Genomic DNA, 20204 nt, shown 5'->3' with positions numbered 1-20204 from the left:
CCAACCCGCCAACATCTCATCCCACCATTCCCCCTACACTACAAGCATGGAAATCTCTACGGCTAAATCCACTCATCTCTTCCAAATTTGGCCCATTAACTTCATTTTTAAATAATCCAGATTTCCGACCTGGTTTGAATATTCCAGACTTCTCAAAATGGGCCATAGAAGGACTTTTTAGGGTGGGCCAGATGATGCTAGGCTCCAGTATGTGCTCCTTCTCGGAATTGCAAGTAAAATGGGATATCCCATCGAGAGATTTCTGGAAATTCCTACAGGTTAGGCATTATATACAAACAGGCTATAGATCTCGCCTAACATCCCGTGAACTGACCGCGTTTGAAAGACTGTGCATATCCACATCTGAACCTGTACACACTATTTCACTATTATACAAACTTTTACAAGATCTAAACAATGATACCTCCTCCACTTTCACACGGGCATGGGAAAGAGATCTCAATCTAAACATATCGGACAAGGAATGGGAATCCATTTTTATGAAGGCCCATGCTAGCTCTATTTGTATACAAACTAGAGAAACACAATATAAACTGATTATGCGATGGTACAGACACCCCTCCATGTTACACATCATGAACCCAAATATTCCTGCAACTTGCTGGAGGTGTAAGAGCTCCACCGGATCCCTCATGCATATATGGTGGGAATGCCCTTTAATCACCCCCTTCTGGACAGAAGTCATTAAGACTTCACAAACTATTCTCCGTAACCCTGTCCCAGTGACTCCTGCTTTTTGGTTGTTAAACCTATCCCCCACACCCCTCACCTCCTATAAAACCTCATTGATCAGGCACCTTAGCAATGCGGCGAGGGCTAGCATCCCCATCCTATGGAAATCAATAATCCCACCCACATGTAAATCATGGTTTTCCAAAATTGATCACTATATGTCAATGGAGGATGTTATGATGTCATCAGTGGATAAACACACTGAATTTGCAGCCACATGGCTCCCCTGGATGGAGTACAAAACTTCCCAAGAGTATAAGGCAATTTCCCTGTGAACAAATCGCCTGGTCAGACTCTGGATAACACCAACTTAAACTGCACATAGGTCTACACGAGAGGGAAAGGTCATTCCCCCCCACCCCCCCCCCCTTCCCTGTTATTCCTTTCCTTCCCCCCACCCCCCCCTTTTTATCTTTCTCGATATAGTAATTCTATAGATTGTATAACAGGGAATTGAAAGGGATAGTAGAGATGTAATCTACCCAGTACAACACATTTTAAATGCCATGTAATATTGTCTCAAGATAATAATGTTAACTACTGGAACACTGTATGAAGAAATGAAGCGTGTATCTCGCTGCGTCGAGAATTGTTGGCCGTTCATTTACACCAACCCTTGCTTCCCTGTCTGTATTCTCTTTTTTTCTTTGAAAATCAATAAAAAATGATTATACAAAAAAAAAAAAAAAAAAATACTCCTTTTGTGGTAAATACATCTCACTTCAAATATCTAGGAGTTCAAATCCCAGCAAATCTTTCTAAATTATACTCCTTAAATTTTTCCCCAATTATTGCCCAAATCTCAACCAAATTGGAAACATGGAAGGACCTACCGTTGTCACTCTTGGGTAGATTAGCGGTAATACAGGCTATAATCTTCCCAAAAATCTTTTATAGCATGCAAATGCTCCCCATAGCCTTAACCTCCTCTGATATTATCAAACTAGACTCAATTTTTACTAAATTCATATGGCAGAATAAAAGGCCGAGAATCGCCAAACAAAAGATTAAAACTTTAAAATCTCAAGGAGGACTGGGTTACCCGGACTTAGCAGCATACTCAGATGCAATATTTTTTAGATACACCCTTGATTGGATAACGGCCTCTTCTAATTATACAGACTATAGTCTGGATTGTGCAATCTTCTCCCCCTATTCCCCTAGCGCACTGATACACTCAAACATAAATAAAGTTCCTCAGAAATTTAGAACACACATCTTGTTCCGTGATGCACATGTGGCTTGGACAAACATCAACAAGAAGACTAAGAGAAACCCTCATATTACTCATTATATCCTGCTGTGGGGTAATCCTCTCTTCATCCCTTCTATTCAAAATAAAGGATTCAAGCTATGGAGAGGGAAAGGTTTGGATACTTCTTCCAAAATGTTCGACCCTGGAGGAAATCTCTACACCTTTCAACAATTAGCACTAAAATATGACTTACCAAAGACCCACTTATTTATGTTTTTGCAAGTTAGACACTTTCTGCTTTCTTTAAAAACTCCATTAATAATTAATACTAAGATAGAAACAACTACACAAATAACAAACATTGATACATTACTCAGTTATGCTTCAGGAAAACCATATAAGGTTAAATATTTATATACCCTATTAATGACGATAGATGTCCTTAAAGACCCACAGTGGACAACACTCTGTTCCAAATGGAATTCAGACATACCAATGATAAAAGATGTCTCCATTCTGTTAGATTCACATGAATCATCGATCTCTGCATTAAAATCTGTATATCTTCAAGAAGTGTATGTTAGAACATTACATCGAGCATATATAACCCCACATAGACGAAAATACATGGTTCAAGATGAAAAAGGAGATTGTATAAAATGTGGAAAACAAAATGCAGACTTCCAACATTGCATGTGGGACTGCTACAAAATGAAGCGATTTTGGAACAAGATTATTCAATATATAAATACAATATTCTACTTTTCCTTTACATTGGACATAGCAGCGTGTATGGGACTATCCTATCAAACCTGGCAACACGATGGCCTAAGTAAACACACGCTATCACTCTTAATTATGATTATAACCACGGCAAGAAAATGTGTCCTTATACATTGGACGAAAAAAACAGCCCCTACTGTTGCTGAACTCAAACAAAAGCTACTACAGATACTGTCCTTCGAAAGACGATATGCAAGACTTGACCTAGTAAGGGGTGCAAAAACCTTTTACCAGAAATGGACTCCCTTTATAAACACTTTGGATACACCTCAAAGAAACCAAATTGAAAATGTAATGTCTTACAGTACATAATATCTATATCATGTGTTTGATAAAAAAAATTCAAATATTGCATGTACTAATTCAGTGGTGACTACCACTACAAGTAAAAATGGAATAACTCACTCCTTTTACGACTGACAGAGATAAGAGATAAGAGAATTTATATGGTTCTAGGACAAGTAATTAAAATACCCCCCCCCCCTCCCCCCCCCCCCCTTCCTTAATTCTTCCTCCCATACTTACCTTGTCTCCCCGGTCTATTGTCTTTATGTTACATGTTTAGAATTTTAGAAATAGTAAGATAGTAACTCAAAATGTTATAGATGAAAACCATAATAACAGAGGTATACATAACTATATAATATAGATGCATATTGATTGAAATGATAAAGGTTCTATTGGAAAATAGTTAGTGCTAACAACTATATTAGTATAAACATACTGTTATTATGGCAAATCTTTCTTGGAAGAGAAATATTGTTTGATGTATTGATTGATATATACATGATACTTGAATGTCTATCTTTACCACGTACTATTTACATTTATGTTTGAATAATAGAAAAACGTAATAAAAATTATAAAAAAAAAAAAAAAGTATCAATATCAGCAGCAATATAATCTGACATCACACTGCCCTATAACAATTCTCTTCTTGACGCACTTGCGCAAATCCCTGGTATATCTCTGGGTTAAATGCGCACGGTCGCCACCAGCACCTAATGGTGGACAGAGAGGTGAACGGGGCTGAACAACTCGACTCTTTGTATAAAGAACTGCTTCTCTGCATCATTTTGTGTTGTCTACTCAGTGACCTGGAGGACGCACTACTATCGCTAGACTAAGAGCATATACATTTCCAGAATGCTCACCATCCCCCGAAGGATTATCTCCAGAATTCATGTAGTCACCACTGCCAGGTTCTTCATGCCAACCGGGCCTGGGAGCCACCACTACATGGGATGAACCTAAAACAACAGAAGAGATAGTGGGAGAAACCACAGGAACAGAAGGAAGAGGCAGAACAACAGCTGGTGCTGGCAAACTACCAACCAGGGCTGGAGAAGGTGCGGTGGAGGGGGCAGCAGTGTGACTGGCAGCATAACAGTACAGTAGGAGATGCCAGCCCTAGTCACTTGGCCAACAGTGTCATCCTGATGCCTAGAAACTCATAGGAACAGACCCCAACCCTCCCTGTCTGCACCTATCCCTAACCCTCCTACTCCTGTGGCCTAACCCTAATCTTCCCAGCCTAACCCTGTCCTCTCCCCGTAACATAACCCCCTCACAGTCTAATTCTCAGCCCCTTCTACCCTGCACCCTCACCATTCTTGGCATACTTATGTTCAGGATGCCGGCTGTCAGGATTACGGCCATGGTCTTCCCATCTGTCGGAATGACCCATCCCAGTAGCCTCAAGGCCTAAAAAGTTGAAGCTAATCCGAAATGGATTTTAACTTTTTCAGATCCATCTATGGACTCTGAGCAGATATTGGCCCTTATTCTGGTTGATTTGGCCGTGTACGAATTCGCACCGGGGCCGATTTTCTGCACATTTATATACACTGGGAGGGTGCGAACTCGGTGAAAAATCTGTTCGCCAAGTGTACACTCCCTGCCTTTTGAGCGGGGGGTGGAGAGGGGCGTGGGATGCCGGCCTGGGCCATTAGCATATGTGAACGCCCAGCGTACCCATGAAAATGCTGGGCGTAAACATGGTAATGCGGTCGTGACGCACGTGCGGGGGAAGGACGGCTGACATAACTCAATGTCAGCTGCCCGCCCTATTCCCTGGAATCCAACACGCATATGCACAAGTGGTCTGGACCCCCCTTACATATGCGCGCGCCTTCACCAACTCAGGGGAGGTTCCCACTAGCATGCGAATGGATGTTTATGTCAAATATCAATGCGCATGCCAGGCAAGCGAAGGGGGGCGGGTCGTACCACCATTCACAGGACGGGTTATGGATAATTCGCAAGGGTGCGACTTAATGCCCGAGTGAGTCAACCAGAATAAGGGCTCTTATGTACCCCAAAAAAAGGGCTCTTATGTACCCCAACATTGATGATGTCATCCGGACTGCATGCCAATCGGAACTTGGGCTTAGACTGTGGGGGCCGGGGATAAGATGCTGCGAGGGACGCTTACAGAATGTGTGGGGTGGGGGGTTAGGGTTAGGCTGCCGCTTGACTGACAGGTCAGTGGAGCTTAGCCAGTCAGGGGAGCACTGCTGCTGACATGGCATTCCCTGATTGGCTGCCGGGTCCTGCAGTAACAGGAGTCGCGGGGGACCCGACATTCGGGGGAAGGAAGCATATGTGTATACATAGGTGTCTTTCAGTTTGTATGGACTGGGTTTTTCTCGATTTTTGATTTATAACCCCTTGGATGCTAAATTGAAAGAAGAGGATGCGATCTACACAGATAGATGGCAAGTTTATTTATTGTCACAGGTACCCTTTCTGAATCTCTACTGGACAAGGGGACTGAACCTACGTGATCAAGATAGGTAGTTATGGATGTGAAATAAAATGACACTTTAACTGTGGTGGGACCACAAGTCCCAGCTGGCCCATTAATGCCCGCATGCTGGTGCTTGTGGTTCTCCAAGTCTCTGCATGCGAAGGAGGCTTGCTGGGTCTTGTAGTTCTACTACAAAACTCAATACTTAGGTTTAACCTTTTTTAGCCATTTAATTTTACACCATCAGCCTGGTGCCCAGTGAGGCCTGGGGACAGCTCTGGCCCAGGCCGGGGGGTGCCCTGGAATGGGGGGGGACCTTTATTGAGTTATTGGATAAGGCCCCACTTCCCCAGGGACCAGCCATGATGTCATGTTTTGGCTGGGGGTTCCCCGTCTGTGGCATGACACCACTAGCTGTTGGAGCCCGGTGCTCGTCCCCCTGTATTTCTGCAATCAGGACCAGCTCAAAAAGCCCGGGTCTGGTTATACTCATGGGGGACACTGAGGGCGCAGAGGCCACTGATTGGCTGAGAGAAAGAGCACTCTCAGCCAGTCAGTGGCCAGCCTATCATTTGAATTTTCAAATTCTGCCGCTGATGTCCACAGTGTCCGCTCAGTGCTTCCCGGACACAGTGGTCTGCCCGCTCCGCCACTGCACCCACAGCCCCCAGGCGCTTCACGCTGCCCAGGTGCCACCTGCCTCCCCCTGTATCTGTCCTGGACTGCGGCTCGAGTCAGTGCCCTGTGCGGCCGCAGAGAGAGAGAGAGAGAGATAGACTGTAGATAAATGATAGATGGATAGATTTTGACCCTTATTTCTTTGTAAGGATATCAATATGCCTATCCAGTACTATTTTTCTGGAAAAATAGGTTCAGGAACTGCAGGTCTGGGGGTGGATCAATTAAATAAAAAGAAACATATATAATAGAGAGAGGTAGGGAGAGATAGATGTATATATTGTATTTAGAAACAAAGGCACTCACATGTGACTTTAAAATAAAACTTATCTTATGAAAAGTAGATTTTCAGTTCCTGATGATGTCATATTTAATTAGGTTCAGGAACTGAGTTCCTGCTAGTTCCTTCTGAAAAATAGCACTGTGCCTATCCCAAGCAGGTTTACATTGTTCTACTGTCTTAGCCTCTACCACCTCTGATGGGAGGCTATTCCACGTATCCACTACCCTTTCTGTGAAGTTATTCTTTCTAACATTTCCCCTGAATCTTCCTCCCTCTAGTGTCAGTGCATGCCCTCGTGTTCTATTACTTCTTTTCCTTTGAAGAAAACTTCCCTCCTGTTCTATGTTAAAACCCTTGATATATTTGAAGATTTCTATCATGTCCCCCCTTTCCCTTCTCTGCTCTAAAGTATACATGTTAAGATATTTTAGTCTTTCCTGGTACGTTTTGGGATGTAGGCCATGCACCATTTTAGTTGCCAATGTATTTATATCCTTCTGAAGATATGGTCTCCAGAACTGGACACGGTATTCCAGATGAGGTCGTACCAATGACCTATACAGTGCCATTATTACGTCTTTCTTTCTGCTACTGATTCCTCTCCCTATGCAACCCATACCTCCCAACTGTCACGATTTTAGAGGGACAGTCCCGATTTTCGGGTCCTGTCCCTCTGTCCCACCCGCGGCAGGCATTGTCCCGCTGCGGGGGGTGGCAGTTGGGAGACCCCCCAATCTAGTAGAATAGACGCTGTGCGCATGCGCACAGCGTCTATTCTCGTATGAAAATGAGGTCGCGGCTAATTAGCATAAGCCGCGCCCTCATTTGCATACGCCGCGCCCCCTTTTCGGGCGCTCGCGCGGCTTCGCCGCGCGAGTGTCCCTATTTCTTTAAGCCAAATGTTGGGAGGTATGGCAACCAAGCATCTGACTAGCCTTCCTCATTGCTTTGCTACATTGCTTTCCTGCCTTTAAGTCACTTGAAATAGTGACTCCTAGATCTCGTTCCTCCTCAGTAGTTTCCATTATAGTACCCTTGATACTATATTGAGCCTTTGGGTCCCAAGTGCATAATTTTGCATTTTTTAGCATTAAACTGTAGTTGCCATTCTCTTGACCAATTCTCAAGTTTACTTAGATCATCAGTCATTTTAATTTACCCCTCCTGGTGTGTCTACTCTGTTGCATATCTTTGTGTCATCTGCAAAAAGGCATACTTTCCCTTCAATACCATTTGCAACGTCACTAACAAAGATATTAACGAGAACTGGTCCAAGTACAGATCCCTGGGGTACTCCACTGGTAACATGTCCCTCCATAGAATGCACTCCATTTACTACAACTGTCTGTTTCCTATCCTGCAACCAGGTTCTTATCCATTTAATTGTTTTATAATCTAATCCCACAGTTTATTTAGCATCCTGCGATGTGGGACAGTGTCAAATGCCTTACTAAAGTCTAGATATGCCACATCTACAGCCCCCCCTTCATCTAGTATTTTGGTTACGGAGTCAAAAAAGTCAATGAGACTTGTTTGGCATGATCTCCCTGCAGTAAAACCATGCTGTTTTGGATCCTGTAAGTTGTTTAATTTAAGATATTCCACTATTCTTTATTTTAATAGTTTCCATTAATTTCCCTACTACTGATGTAAAGCTCACTTGTCTGCAGTTACTTGCTTCTTCTTTGCTTCCGCTTTTGTGCAGTGGAACTACATTTGCTCTTCTCCAGTCCTCTGGAACTGCACCTGTATCTAGTGACTGTTTAAATAAATCTGTTAATGGTGCTACCAACACATCTTTTAGTTCTTTTAGTATCCTTGGATGCACTCTGTCTGGCCCCATTGATTTATCCACTTTCAGACTTGAAAGTTCTGTTAAAACTTTCTCCCTAGTAAATGTACTTTCATCTACCTTATTTTTATGAATGTCCTTGCAACTTAACTGTGGTCCCTTCTCCTTCTATAGTGTATACGGCGCAAAAGTAATTATTTAGATGATCTGCAATTGCCTTGTCTCCCTCCACCAAATTCTCAGTGTCTGTCCGCAGTCTTATTATTCCTCCATTTGATTTTTTCCTTTCACTTATATACTTAAAAAAAGTTTTGTTTCTTTTATCTACTGACTGAGCCATTTTCTCCTCAGCTTGTGCCTTGGCACGCCTGATCACTTTCTTAGCCACCTTGCGTCTAGCAAGATACACTTCTTTGTCATTATTATTTTGAGTCTGCCTGTATGTCCTAAAGGCCATCTTTTTTGCTTTTACACTAGTTGATACCTCTTTAGTAAACCACACTGGCTTCCTTTTGCTTATAGAAGCAAAATCGAATCCACATCGAATGGTTTTTAGGACACTTTGATCTGCATTCGATTCGCTCCCGTTTTCTCAAAATCGAATAGAAAAATCTACTGTGCAGCCAAGAAAATTTTGAATTCGATCCAGTAAATCGAATGAGTACATTGTGCCTACATTGTGGAATCGAATCGAATGCAAAAGTACAGATCTAATGCCAAATCGAATGGGAAGATCTAATGCCAGATCTAATAGAAAATCAAATCTAACATCAAATCTAAAGCAAATGTTAGCGTGTGTACAGGGCTTTAGATAGATATGAGATAGATAGATAGATAGATAGATAGATAGATAGATAGATAGATAGCCTGTAGATATATGATAGATAGAGAGATAGATAGATAGATAGATAGATAGATAGATAGATAGATAGATAGATAGATATACTGTAGATATAAGATAGATAGATAGATAGATAGATAGATAGATAGATAGATAGATACTGTAGATATGTTATAAATAGATTATATGAAATACAGAATAAATGACACAATTACTGGTTACGGGCTTTCTGCCATTAGGGCGTTAATTACACCATTTCTTACCTGAATTACACGCAGGTCCTCGGCCCGGCTCCCCTGTAAGGACACAACATGTATAATGCTTATTTATAGAAGATAGAAAATGATGGTTCGGAGTTGATTGTATAAAGTGTCGCGAGCGCAGCGAGCCCCGCGCAAGGCGAGCCCCAAGCATGGCGAGCACAGAGCGACCGGTGATGGGACGCAGAATACATGTCAAGTAATCCACGTCTTCTCGCAGGGCTCGCTACGCTCGCCACACTTTATAAAATCAACTCCACGCCAACGTGGATAGTGGGGGTATGAACAGGTCAGGAGGACACGTACCGCATCCCCTCGCGGGGGTCACTGCACTCGCCACGCATCGGGCTGGATAGTGGTGACTTGAAAAAGAGGCAGTTGCCAGTATGTAACATGGAGCCCTGGCAAATGCGTCCTTTATTGTGCATGTGACGCACTTGCGCCCGCACCCCCCTTTGTGCACGAGACGCAATGACCTACACAATGGCATTATTACTTCTTTCTTTCTACCTGCTGATACCAGATATCATGCTGTATTGTATATACGGCCGGTAATTGTCCCTAAAATACACCTGGAAAATGCGGTACTTGTGCATTATCACGGCACCCACACCCGCGGATTGCATGCCATATCGTATACCAAATCATATGCAAATCGTATGCAGCGTTATGCGTCCTATGACCTTTTCATACTACCACTATTCACGTCGGCATGGAGTTGATTTTATATAGTGTGGCGAGCGCATCGAGTCACCCAGCCCAAAACGTGCCACGCGAGGGGACGCAGAATACATGTAAAGTAATAGGCGTCCCCTCGCCTCTCTTCGGGCTCGGTGGCTCGCTGCGCTCGCCACACTATATAAAATCAAATCCACGCCGACGTGGATAGTGGGGGTATGAAAAGGTCGTAGGACGCGTACCGCCGCCCCTCGCAGGCTCGCTGCGCTCGCCACGCTTCGGGTTGGCGTTCATACTGGGGTGACGTGGGGGTGCATTTAACATTGTAAGTCCCCATTAGGGTGCTTATACAATTAAACATCGTATAGGGGGCTTATACAATTTAAAATCGCATTGCATCGCTGTGCATCGGGTGTATGCCATGCGATGCGATGCGATTATATGTCGTGCGACCTAATATAGTGGGCGCGGTGCTAGTACACAAGTACCCAAAAATATTCCTAATTTTCCAGACGCATTGGCCTGAAGCCTGCACGGATCAGTCAGATCAGTCATATCATTTATATCAGTCAGATCTGTCATATAAGTTAGATCCGTCATATCAGCCAGATCCATCATATCAGTCAGATCAGTCATATCAGTCAGATCCGTCATACCATTCATATCAATTAGATCAGTCAGATCAGTCAGATCCATCATATAAGTTGGATCCGTCATATCAGCCAGATCCATCATATCAGTCAGATCCGTCATATCAGTCAGATCCGTCATATCAGTGAGATTCGTCATATCAGTCATATTAGTCATACCAGTCAGATCCGTCATATCAGTCAGATCAGTCATATCAGTGAGATCCGTCATATCAGTCAGATCCATCATATCAATCAGATCCATCATATCAGTCAGATCCGTTATATCATTCATATCAGTCAGATCCGTCATATCAGTCAGATCCGGCAGATCTATCATATCAGTCAGATCTGTCATATCAGTCAGATCGATCAGATCAGTCAGATCCATCATATCAGTCATGTACGTTAGATCCATCATATCAGTCATGTCCGTTAGATCCATCATATCAGTCAGATCCATCATATCAGTCATGTCAGTCATATCAATCAGATCCGTCATATCAGTCAGATCAGTCAGATCCATGCAAGGCTTCTCTCTGTAAAAAAATAGAATTAATTAATAAAAAATATGGTGTGTGGTCCCCCCATCCGGCAATTACCAGCCCCAATGTCATTGAGCCAGTCCTGGTTGAAAAAATACAGGGGGGAAAAAAGTTGGGGTCCACCTGTATTTCTATAACCAGCACCAGGCTCATAGGCTGGTCCTGGTTCCCAAAATATGGGGCCAAACATTACATGAATGATCCCCTCCCTTGCATGCACCTAAGGGGTTTTACTGAACTAATTGAGCATCTACCACTATCCATATGTATGTATGATCCCCTTACCTGAATAACACACGGGTTGTTTTCTTTTTTCTCCTGTAAGTACAGAAATAACACTGTGAAATTTTGAGAACGAATGCAAAAATGAAGGACAAGAGGGGGCGATGCAGAGCCGGCCATAGCAAATGTAATGCCCTAGGCTAAATGTTCATGTTTGCCACCTAGTGGATAATTCCACCACCATGCTTAGCGCTGTTATACTGCCATCTGCTGTGCGCCCCTTTATTGCGGTGGGTTCCAGTACAATACACCAGCTGCACCACCACTTGTTCCGCCTCTGACCCAGCAACGCTCCAACAGCACAGCATCCCCCAGCACCCATCGTTCCTCGCCCAGCGAGCACCTAGTACCAGCAGCCCTCACCTAGACACTCAAAAACTGCAAAACTACATTCAAGCAATGTGGTATTTGCAAATGTTGAGATAAATTACATAAAAAAAGATTGTAGCAAAAGATCCGAGGAGGCAGATACTAGCGAAAGTCCAAAGAAAGAGAAAGTGATACAAGCTGCTCAAGGATCACCATAAAGCTCCTATAAGGATCATCTAGGATGTTTTTTCTTAGCTGTTTCCAAATCTTTAAGTGGATGTCCCCTCTGTAGGAATTGTTGTAGCATGGCATCGAACTCTATTGTGGCACACTCAACATTTTTTGTAATCTTAAGGATACGCAATAACTTTGAAGATGGAAGGCCTTTTTTAGGGTGATGGCTGTGTGCATGTAAGATGTTGGCATCTATTGGTTTATGAAATATTTGGGTAACCAAATCTTGTCCATCCCAGCAAAAGGATACATCCAGTTAATGTATCAATTTATCGCTATAATTACGGGTAAATTTGATGAACTCCTGCATTTGTTTGATGTTTTTCATGGCATTCTCAAACTGACAAGCCCCTACCAAACTACCAGAATGTCATCAATATAGCGACAGAAGAAGGCGATGTGTTGGGAGAATTCATGATTGTTTAAGAGGACTTCCTTTTGGACTTGAAAGATATAAATGTCGGAAGAGGGGGCAATGTGTGAGCCCATTTCACACCCTTTGTTATCAAACATGAAATAGTTGTGCACTAGTGTCTTCTCATAAAAGGATAACGAAAAATCCCACTTCTGGGCCTAGATAGTCCGGACATGCTAGGATGAATGAGGGAACACTCTCCAGACTCTCTCTTTGTGGAATACTTGTGTACAGTGTAACAACGTCAATGATACACAATAAGAGATGTTCAGGTAAGTCTGTCAGTTTCAGAAGCACATGAGTCTCTGAAGAATGAGGCTTCCTCCACAATCAGGGGTTGTACAGTAGATAATGATCAAGATCTTTTGAGACACTGCTGTATAAAGAAGTGCGTGCCGAGATAATTGGGCGACTAGGGGGTGACACCAGGGACTTGTGAATCTTCGGCATGGTGTATATCACATTTGTGGTTGATCCCAATTGACTTTGGTCAGGCTGATTTGCCAGTTCCCACCATAGGACTCCACAATAAACTCATAACAGGGGCTCCTATGGTGAGAACCGTCCATAGACGCACCTTGTAAATTCATTACATGTACACAGCCTGATAGCCTGAGGGGAGTCCTATTGACTTATGTCAGTGGGGTTCCCCTCATTCTTGGGAGGTTGTCGCATGTGTAAACATACTTGTGGTTCCTCAGTTTCCATTTTAACCCCTGGATTCGCAATGCCCCCCACAGCAGGACCCAATTCCCCCCACAGCAGGACCCAATGCCCCGCAAAGCAGTACCCAATGGCCCCCACAGCAGGACCCAATGCTTTTTTCATCTTTTATTTTATACTTTAGCTGCTATTAACCCTGCCCCCACTACCCAGGGGTGCTGGGGATAGCCCTGGGCTTCATCCACATGAGTAATGCTTTGGCTGTGGACCTTATTTAAAAAGTATCCTCCGGCTGTGGTATTAAACTGCTGGCTTTTGGAGCCTGGTGCTGGTTTGTAACCAACATTTTTGTAACCAGGACTGTTGGTTTCTGAATACGAGGGGAACCCGGGGGGGGGTTATTATTATTATTTATTTATTCTCAGTTTAGCACAGAGAAGCAGGCACATATCGGACTGGTCCGTACACATATCGGACTGCTCCGTGCACATATCTGACTGATCCTTGCACATATATCTCACTGATACGTGCTGCTTCATCAGATACTGTTGAAAATGGGTCAGATTTTCTATTCATGTTTTTAGCTGAGTTCAGGCTTAAGAATGATTGTACATTAGACCTATATGGCCATTTGTGTCCGGGTTCCATCAATGGTTTATTAATTCTTTTGCCAAATTTGTCTGAGCTTGCCATTTGTAAAGACAGTGACAGTACACCCACCTCCTGGGTAGACTCAGTGACATCACACTCAAAACCTAGGTACAGTCAGTGACATCACACTCGCCGCCTAGGTACAGTCAGCGACACCACATTCACCTCCCAGGTACACTCAGTGACATCAAACTCACCACCTAGGTACACTCAGTGACATCACAGTCGCCTCCTAGGTACACTCAGTGACATCACACACACCGCCTAGGTTCCCTCAGTGACATTACACTCACCTCCCAGGTACACTCAGTGACATCAAACTCACCACCTAGATACACTCAGTGACATCACAGTCGCCTCCTAGGTACACTCAGTGACATCACACTCACCGCCTAGGTTCCCTCAGTGACATCACACTCACCTCCCAGGTACACTCAGTGACATCACACTCACCGCCTAGGTACACTCAGTGACATCACACCTAGATACACTCAGTGACATCACACTCACCGCCTCGGTACACTCAGTGACATCACACTCACAGCCTAGGTACACTCAGTGACATCACACTCACCGCCTCGGTACACTCAGTGACATCACACTCACCGCCTAGGTACACTCAGTGACATCACACTCACCGCCTCGGTACACTCAGTGACATCACACTCACCGCCTCGGTACACTCAGTGACATCACACTCACCGCCTAGGTACACTCAGTGACATCACACTCACCTCCTAGGTAGGCACAGTCATAGTAGCTGCACAGTTGGCCGGTGCTCTTCACCTCATACGTGTTTCCTGTTTTTTTCATCATGTCAAATGTTTCTGCGACAGGAATTAAGACTTCTTGTTCATCTGGAAATACTGAAATAGCGGAAATGGAGGCTCCGAAACAGGTTGATATATGAAATAATGTCGCTGTTCCGAATCCTTGAGCTGTACTGTAACTGAGAGATGATGACGCAAACTGTCCATATCTAAATTTATTATGTACATTTAAGGTGCGTGTTGTTCCCCTGTACACCTCGTACCTCTGAGCACAACCTTTCCCCAGAACCTGTAGTGCTCTCGTCAGGTAGAAGTGCAGAGCTTTAAAGTGGAAATGCTTCATGTAATAATCTCTGGACTGCCCGGCGATGGACACGTTTCTGTTTAGCTGCCCATAGATGGGGCCTGGCATGGTGTACAACACAACAGCGGTTCCGTACTCATCCGTAAACATATCAGGAAGCACCAATCCTCCTTTCTTTGCCTGCCAGCGACTCCAGGCGGCATCCCACAACTCAGCAAACTGGCGGTGTCTCTTTTCCTGCTGCAGAATCTTTGGTGCGTCACGCTCCATGCTCTCTCTGCAGCAGAGATACTGATCGTCAAACGCGTCTGGGACCATGCTCAGATCCTGGGCCCAGCAGCCCATCTACAAGAGATGTTGGGAAATTGTTAGAAATATCTTCTGGACCCACGGAGCAATAAAAATGGGGGTCCACACCTCCTTCTGGAAAGCCACACCCCCTTTTGAGAAGCCATGCCTATTTCCGCAACACCCACCAGTGCCGCATCAGGTGTCATGGAGCAATTGACATCTCTGATGTGCATTGCTGGTGATGCTGATTCCTCCTAGAACAATTACAGAAAGTTTATTGAGGCAATCGACTATCAGTAACACATGGTCTAAATTTACTGAGATTGAATGGGTATGAATGCAGCCATTTGTGCCTATTTGATGTCCGGCTAATTTACAATCACCCTAATGCGGCTGATTTCCTGTATTTATATACGGCAAGGTCAGCTGAATTTGGCTGTACGAATGTATACACAATCGATAGAACACGTATGTGGTCATAGAGTTCTGTGATCGGCAAAATTACAATCATTTGTACTGGTGAATTCAGATATGAAATGAGCAGTATATATGAATGACAAGTGCACCACGTTTAGGCCCTTATTCTGGTTGGTGCGGCCGGAGCCGCACACGGTGCTCCGGCCGCACAAACCAATCCCCGCCCACGAGACGGATCGCCACGGCCGTCCGTACACGGACGGCTGGCGATCCGCATAAAAATGGTGGGGCGTACGCCTCCACCATGGTGGGAGCTGCCCCCTGCATTCGATGGTCGTCGACCATCGAAGGCAGGGCCGCACGCCACAGCAGCTCCCGCAAGCTGAGACCACACGGACAATCGTCCGTGTGATAGCTTGTATGGGGGCTGAGAGCTGACATCCGGCGACGTCAGCTTTCCGCCCCCATCAGTGGCGTCATACCCTGATTAGCATGCATACGCCCCGCGTTTGCATGGGAACGCCCATGAAACGCGGGGCGTATACATAGGGAAATGAGGGTATGAAGCCCCTCACGCCCCTATACGCCCCCTTTGCGGCGGACGAAATACGTCTGCGGCGAATGGGGCTGCACATGCGCAGATTGACCTCTGCGCATGTGCAGACTAAAAACATCGGCGGTACGGCCGCACGCGGGCCGTACCGTCCGATTCAGAATAAGGGCCTTAAAGAGCATTTGTCTGAAGCCTGCATGGATCAGTCAGATCAGTCAGATCCGTTATACCAATCAGATCCGTCATATCAGTCACATCAGTCAGATCCATGCAGGCTTTAAAGTGTAAAAATAAGAATAAATAAAAAAAAAACAGGGTGGGGTCCCTTCGCTCTGGCTATAACCCCGGGTTCATTGAGTCCGTCTTACAGGGGGGAAAAAGCCCGGGTCTCCCTGTATTCTATAACTAGCACCAGGCTCATGGCCTGGTCTTGGTTCCAAAAATATGGGAGACAAAAATGAGTAGGGGACCCGCGTATTTAGGCAATCAGCACTGGGCTCAAACAGCCAGCGGTGTCATGTCACAGCTGGGGGACACTTATTATAATATAAGGTCCCCTAGACAAATCATGTCAGCCCAGCCCCCCCCCCCCCCCCTTCCTGTGGAATCTCGGTGCCCCTGGGTGGTGGGCATCGGGCAGATGGCAAAAGTGTAAAAAAAAAACTGATAAACTATTCCCAACAAACCTCCCCCACATGCAGGGACTTGGAGAACCACAAGTCCCAGCATGCGGGGCATTAATGAGCTGTTCTACAACAAAACCAATAGCCACATAAAACACACACACAAAAATAAAGTACAACTTTAATACATATTACAATCACCCATATATACTTACATTTAGGGTCCACCATAGGCAAGTTCTCTTCTCCAGTAGGAATCCATAGGGGTACCTGTGAACTCATCAGCTCCTCCTGCGTAGATTGCTTCCTCTTCGTTCCATGTAGCATCCACGGTAGTTACATAAAACAAAGCGAGTAGCCCGTACCACCAGACTAAGAAGCCGCCAGTGTGTTCACACTTGAAGCTACTTTCCAAGAATAAGGGATTTCCCGTTGACGTCATTCACTGGGTCCCCCCGCCAATCAGGAGCCGGCTCCGGGGGAGCTCCGTGGCTGATTGGCTTTGTGCAGCTCCATAGACACCCATGTTAAACTTTAACATGGCCTTTTATGGAGCCGCGAAGAGCCAATCAGCCTGCTGCTGATGGGCTGGTGGAGCACTCGGTGTCTGACGTCACCAGCAAATCCCCCAGTTCAGGGGAGCAGGCCCAGGTGTAAACAGTTCCAGTTCTTTATAGTATTGGGACGCCTCGGTTTCTTATCTTAACCCCTAGATGCCTACATGGACCGAAGAGGATGCGATCTACACTGGAGGACCAGGTGAGTATAATTTGCTTTCACAGGTACCCTATGTATTCTGCATGGAGAAGAGGACTGGTCTACCGTGGAACCTACAGGTAAGTATGTATGTTTTACTTTTCTACAGTGTGTGTGTGTGTGTGTGTGTGTGTGTGTGTGTGTGTGTGTGTGATGTATTATTTGACTATTGGTTTAGTTGTAGGACTACAAGTACCAGCGGGCCCTTTAATGGCCTGCATGCTGGGACTTGTGGTTCTCCAAGTCCCTGCATGTGAGGGAGGCTTGCTGGGACTTGTAGTTCCACAACTTAACCCAATCGTTTATTAGTATATTTCTTACACATTTATAGCTATAAGCCTGCGCTCTGGCCATTTTGTCCCACGTATATTATGAACCAGGACCAGCTCTATGAGCCCGGGGTTGGTTGTAGCCGGGTGGGGGGACCATAGGCTGTTTCTTTTTTTATTTATTAATTCAGTTTTTGTACACAGGGCAGCATCTGCTACATCACACGTATTTGGCGGCCATAAATATGGACACCAAATATGACGGCTACAAACAGCTATGACATCGGATAATGCGAATCAGGTGAATGAGGCAGATTAGTACATTTGCCCTATTCATGATTTGTATATTTTCGCCAGATTACATATGTACCCCTGCAAAGCAGGAGCGGGTCGCTAGTAAATTTATATTAAAAATGTGAGCGGATATTTTGAACATCTCTCACAGAGAAGTTGGCACTCAAAGGGTTAATCGTCATATATAATCTAGTATAATCCAGTGTCTTCAAAGGAAGAGGAAGATTCGGTAGTGACTGTACCTGCGGAGAGATGAGCAACTGCAGAAGAGATACAGCGACAGTAACCTTTGTCTCCATCTCCATGGTAACCTATAAAGATATTAATGACATCGTGTAATTATGTCATTGTAGTTCTCTCTCCCTCATTTACATACCTTATTAGTGCTTCTAATTAATGGTGTTGGTCTTGTTAGGCTGTGGGCCAGGGGTGGGGTGGGGGGGCGATTTAGGGTCAGGGACTAGCGGAAAGGGTTAGGGTTGGCTGTGGGGGGGTGGGTAAGTTGTGGGGGTAAGTTTAGGATGTAGGGAGGCAGAGTTAGGAACTAGCGGTTAGGGATAGATTGTGGGAGGGATAGGGTTAGGTTGCGGGGAGAGGGGTTAGATTTTGACACTAGTGGGGAGGGTTATGGTTAGGCTGTGAGGGGGTAATTTAAGGTTAGGCTGTTGGCCAGGGAGTTTAGGGCTGGGCTGTGGGGGTTAGGTTTAGGCGGAGGGGTGTAGGTGTTAGTGTTAGGCATTAGCAGTTAGGGTTAAGTTGTGGGTAGGGTAGGGTTAGGTTTCCGTTACTAGTGGGGAGGGTTGTGGTTAGGAGGAGCTAGGTTTAGGCACTAGCAGTTAGGGTTAGGCAATGAGGGGGTAGCTTAAGGTTAGGCTGTGGGAGGGTTAGGCTGTGGGGGTTAGGTTTAGGCGGCGGGGTGTAGGTGTTAGTGTTAGGCATTAGCAGTTAGGGTTAGGTTGTGGGTAGGGTGGGTTAGGTTTCCGTTACTAGTGGGGAGGGTTGTGGTTAGGTTGTGGAGAGGAGGAGCTAGGTTTAGGCACTAGCAGTTAGGGTTAGGCATGAGGGGGTAGCTTAAGGTTAGGCTGTGGGAGGGTTAGGCTGTGGGGGTTAGGTTTAGGCGGCGGGGTGTAGGTGTTAGGGTTAGGTACTATCAGTTAGGGCCAGGCTGTGGGGAGGGGGGGGGTTAGGTTTAGTTGGCGAGGTGCAGGGGTTAGGGTTAGGCACTAGTGATAGGGTTAGGTTGTGGGGAGGGGGCTTAGGTTTAGGTGGTGGGGTGCAGGGGTTAGTGTGAAGTACTAGCGGTTAGGGTTAGGCTGTGGGGAGGGGGGTTAGGTTTAGGTGGCGGGGTGCAGGTGATATGGGCCCCATACATCAGCAATCACAATTAATGGATTTCCAGATACAGGGATTTTTTTGGCCAGATAAATGGATTCTACAATCTATCTGACTTTGCCCACACATTACAGATTTATTTCAGTGATCGGCAGATTTTTCCATCTAAAGATTGCATCTTCATATCTGGAAATTGCCCAATCAATTGTCATTTCAGCTGTTCATAATGTAAATAGATGAAAAAGATGAATTGGGAATGCCCACACATCTAAAAAAGATCTGCAGATAATACCAGATTATTAAGCATCTTTAAAAATTGGGATTGCCAAAAGGGGGAGCCCACACATCTAAAATTAATTGTGGCAATCATCTCCAGATCTCAGGATTGTCACAATTAATTGGTGATGTATGGGGCCCTTTAGTGTTAGGTACTAGCGGTTAGGGTTAGGCTGTGGGGAGGGGGGGTTAGGTTTAGGCGGCGAGGTGCAGGGGTTAGGGTTAGGCTGTTGGGGGGGTTAGGTTTAGGTGGTGGGGTGCAGGGGTTAGTGTTAGGTACTAGCGGTTAGGGTTAGGCTGTGGGGAGGGGGGGTTAGGTTTAGGCGGCGAGGTGCAGGGGTTAGGGTTAGGCTGTTGGGGGGGTGAGGTTTAGGTGGTGGGGTGCAGGGGTTAGTGTTAGGTACTAGCGGTTAGGGTTAGGCTGTGGGGGGGTTATGGTTAGGTTGTGGGCAGGGAGGTTAGGTTTAGGCGGCAGGGTGTAGGTGTTAGTGTTAGGTACTAGCTGTTACGGTTAGGCTGTGGGGGGGTTATGGTTAGGTTGTGGGCAGGGAGGTTAGGTTTAGGCGGGAGGGTGTAGGT

At 45.2% G+C, this 20204-nt stretch overlaps 1 protein-coding gene across 1 annotated transcript; it reads right to left on the bottom strand.

Annotated features, from left to right (window-relative positions):
• Positions 1-3938: 3938 nt before the first annotated feature.
• Positions 3939-18322, bottom strand: LOC146058624 (ecto-ADP-ribosyltransferase 5-like). The gene is made up of 5 exons (XM_083170898.1): positions 18260-18322; positions 14475-15159; positions 11472-11504; positions 11049-11178; positions 3939-3981 (listed from the first exon to the last, which is right to left on the bottom strand). The coding sequence occupies exons 1-5, from the start codon at positions 18320-18322 to the stop codon at positions 3939-3941; spliced, it is 954 nt and encodes a 317-aa protein (XP_083027024.1).
• Between the last annotated feature and the right edge of the window lie 1882 nt (positions 18323-20204).

This window comes from Crinia signifera, chromosome 2 (assembly GCF_055691185.1).
Source record: "Crinia signifera chromosome 2, ASM5569118v1, whole genome shotgun sequence".
NCBI lineage: Eukaryota > Metazoa > Chordata > Amphibia > Anura > Myobatrachidae > Crinia > Crinia signifera.
This window is presented reverse-complemented; position numbering and strand designations above follow the sequence as displayed.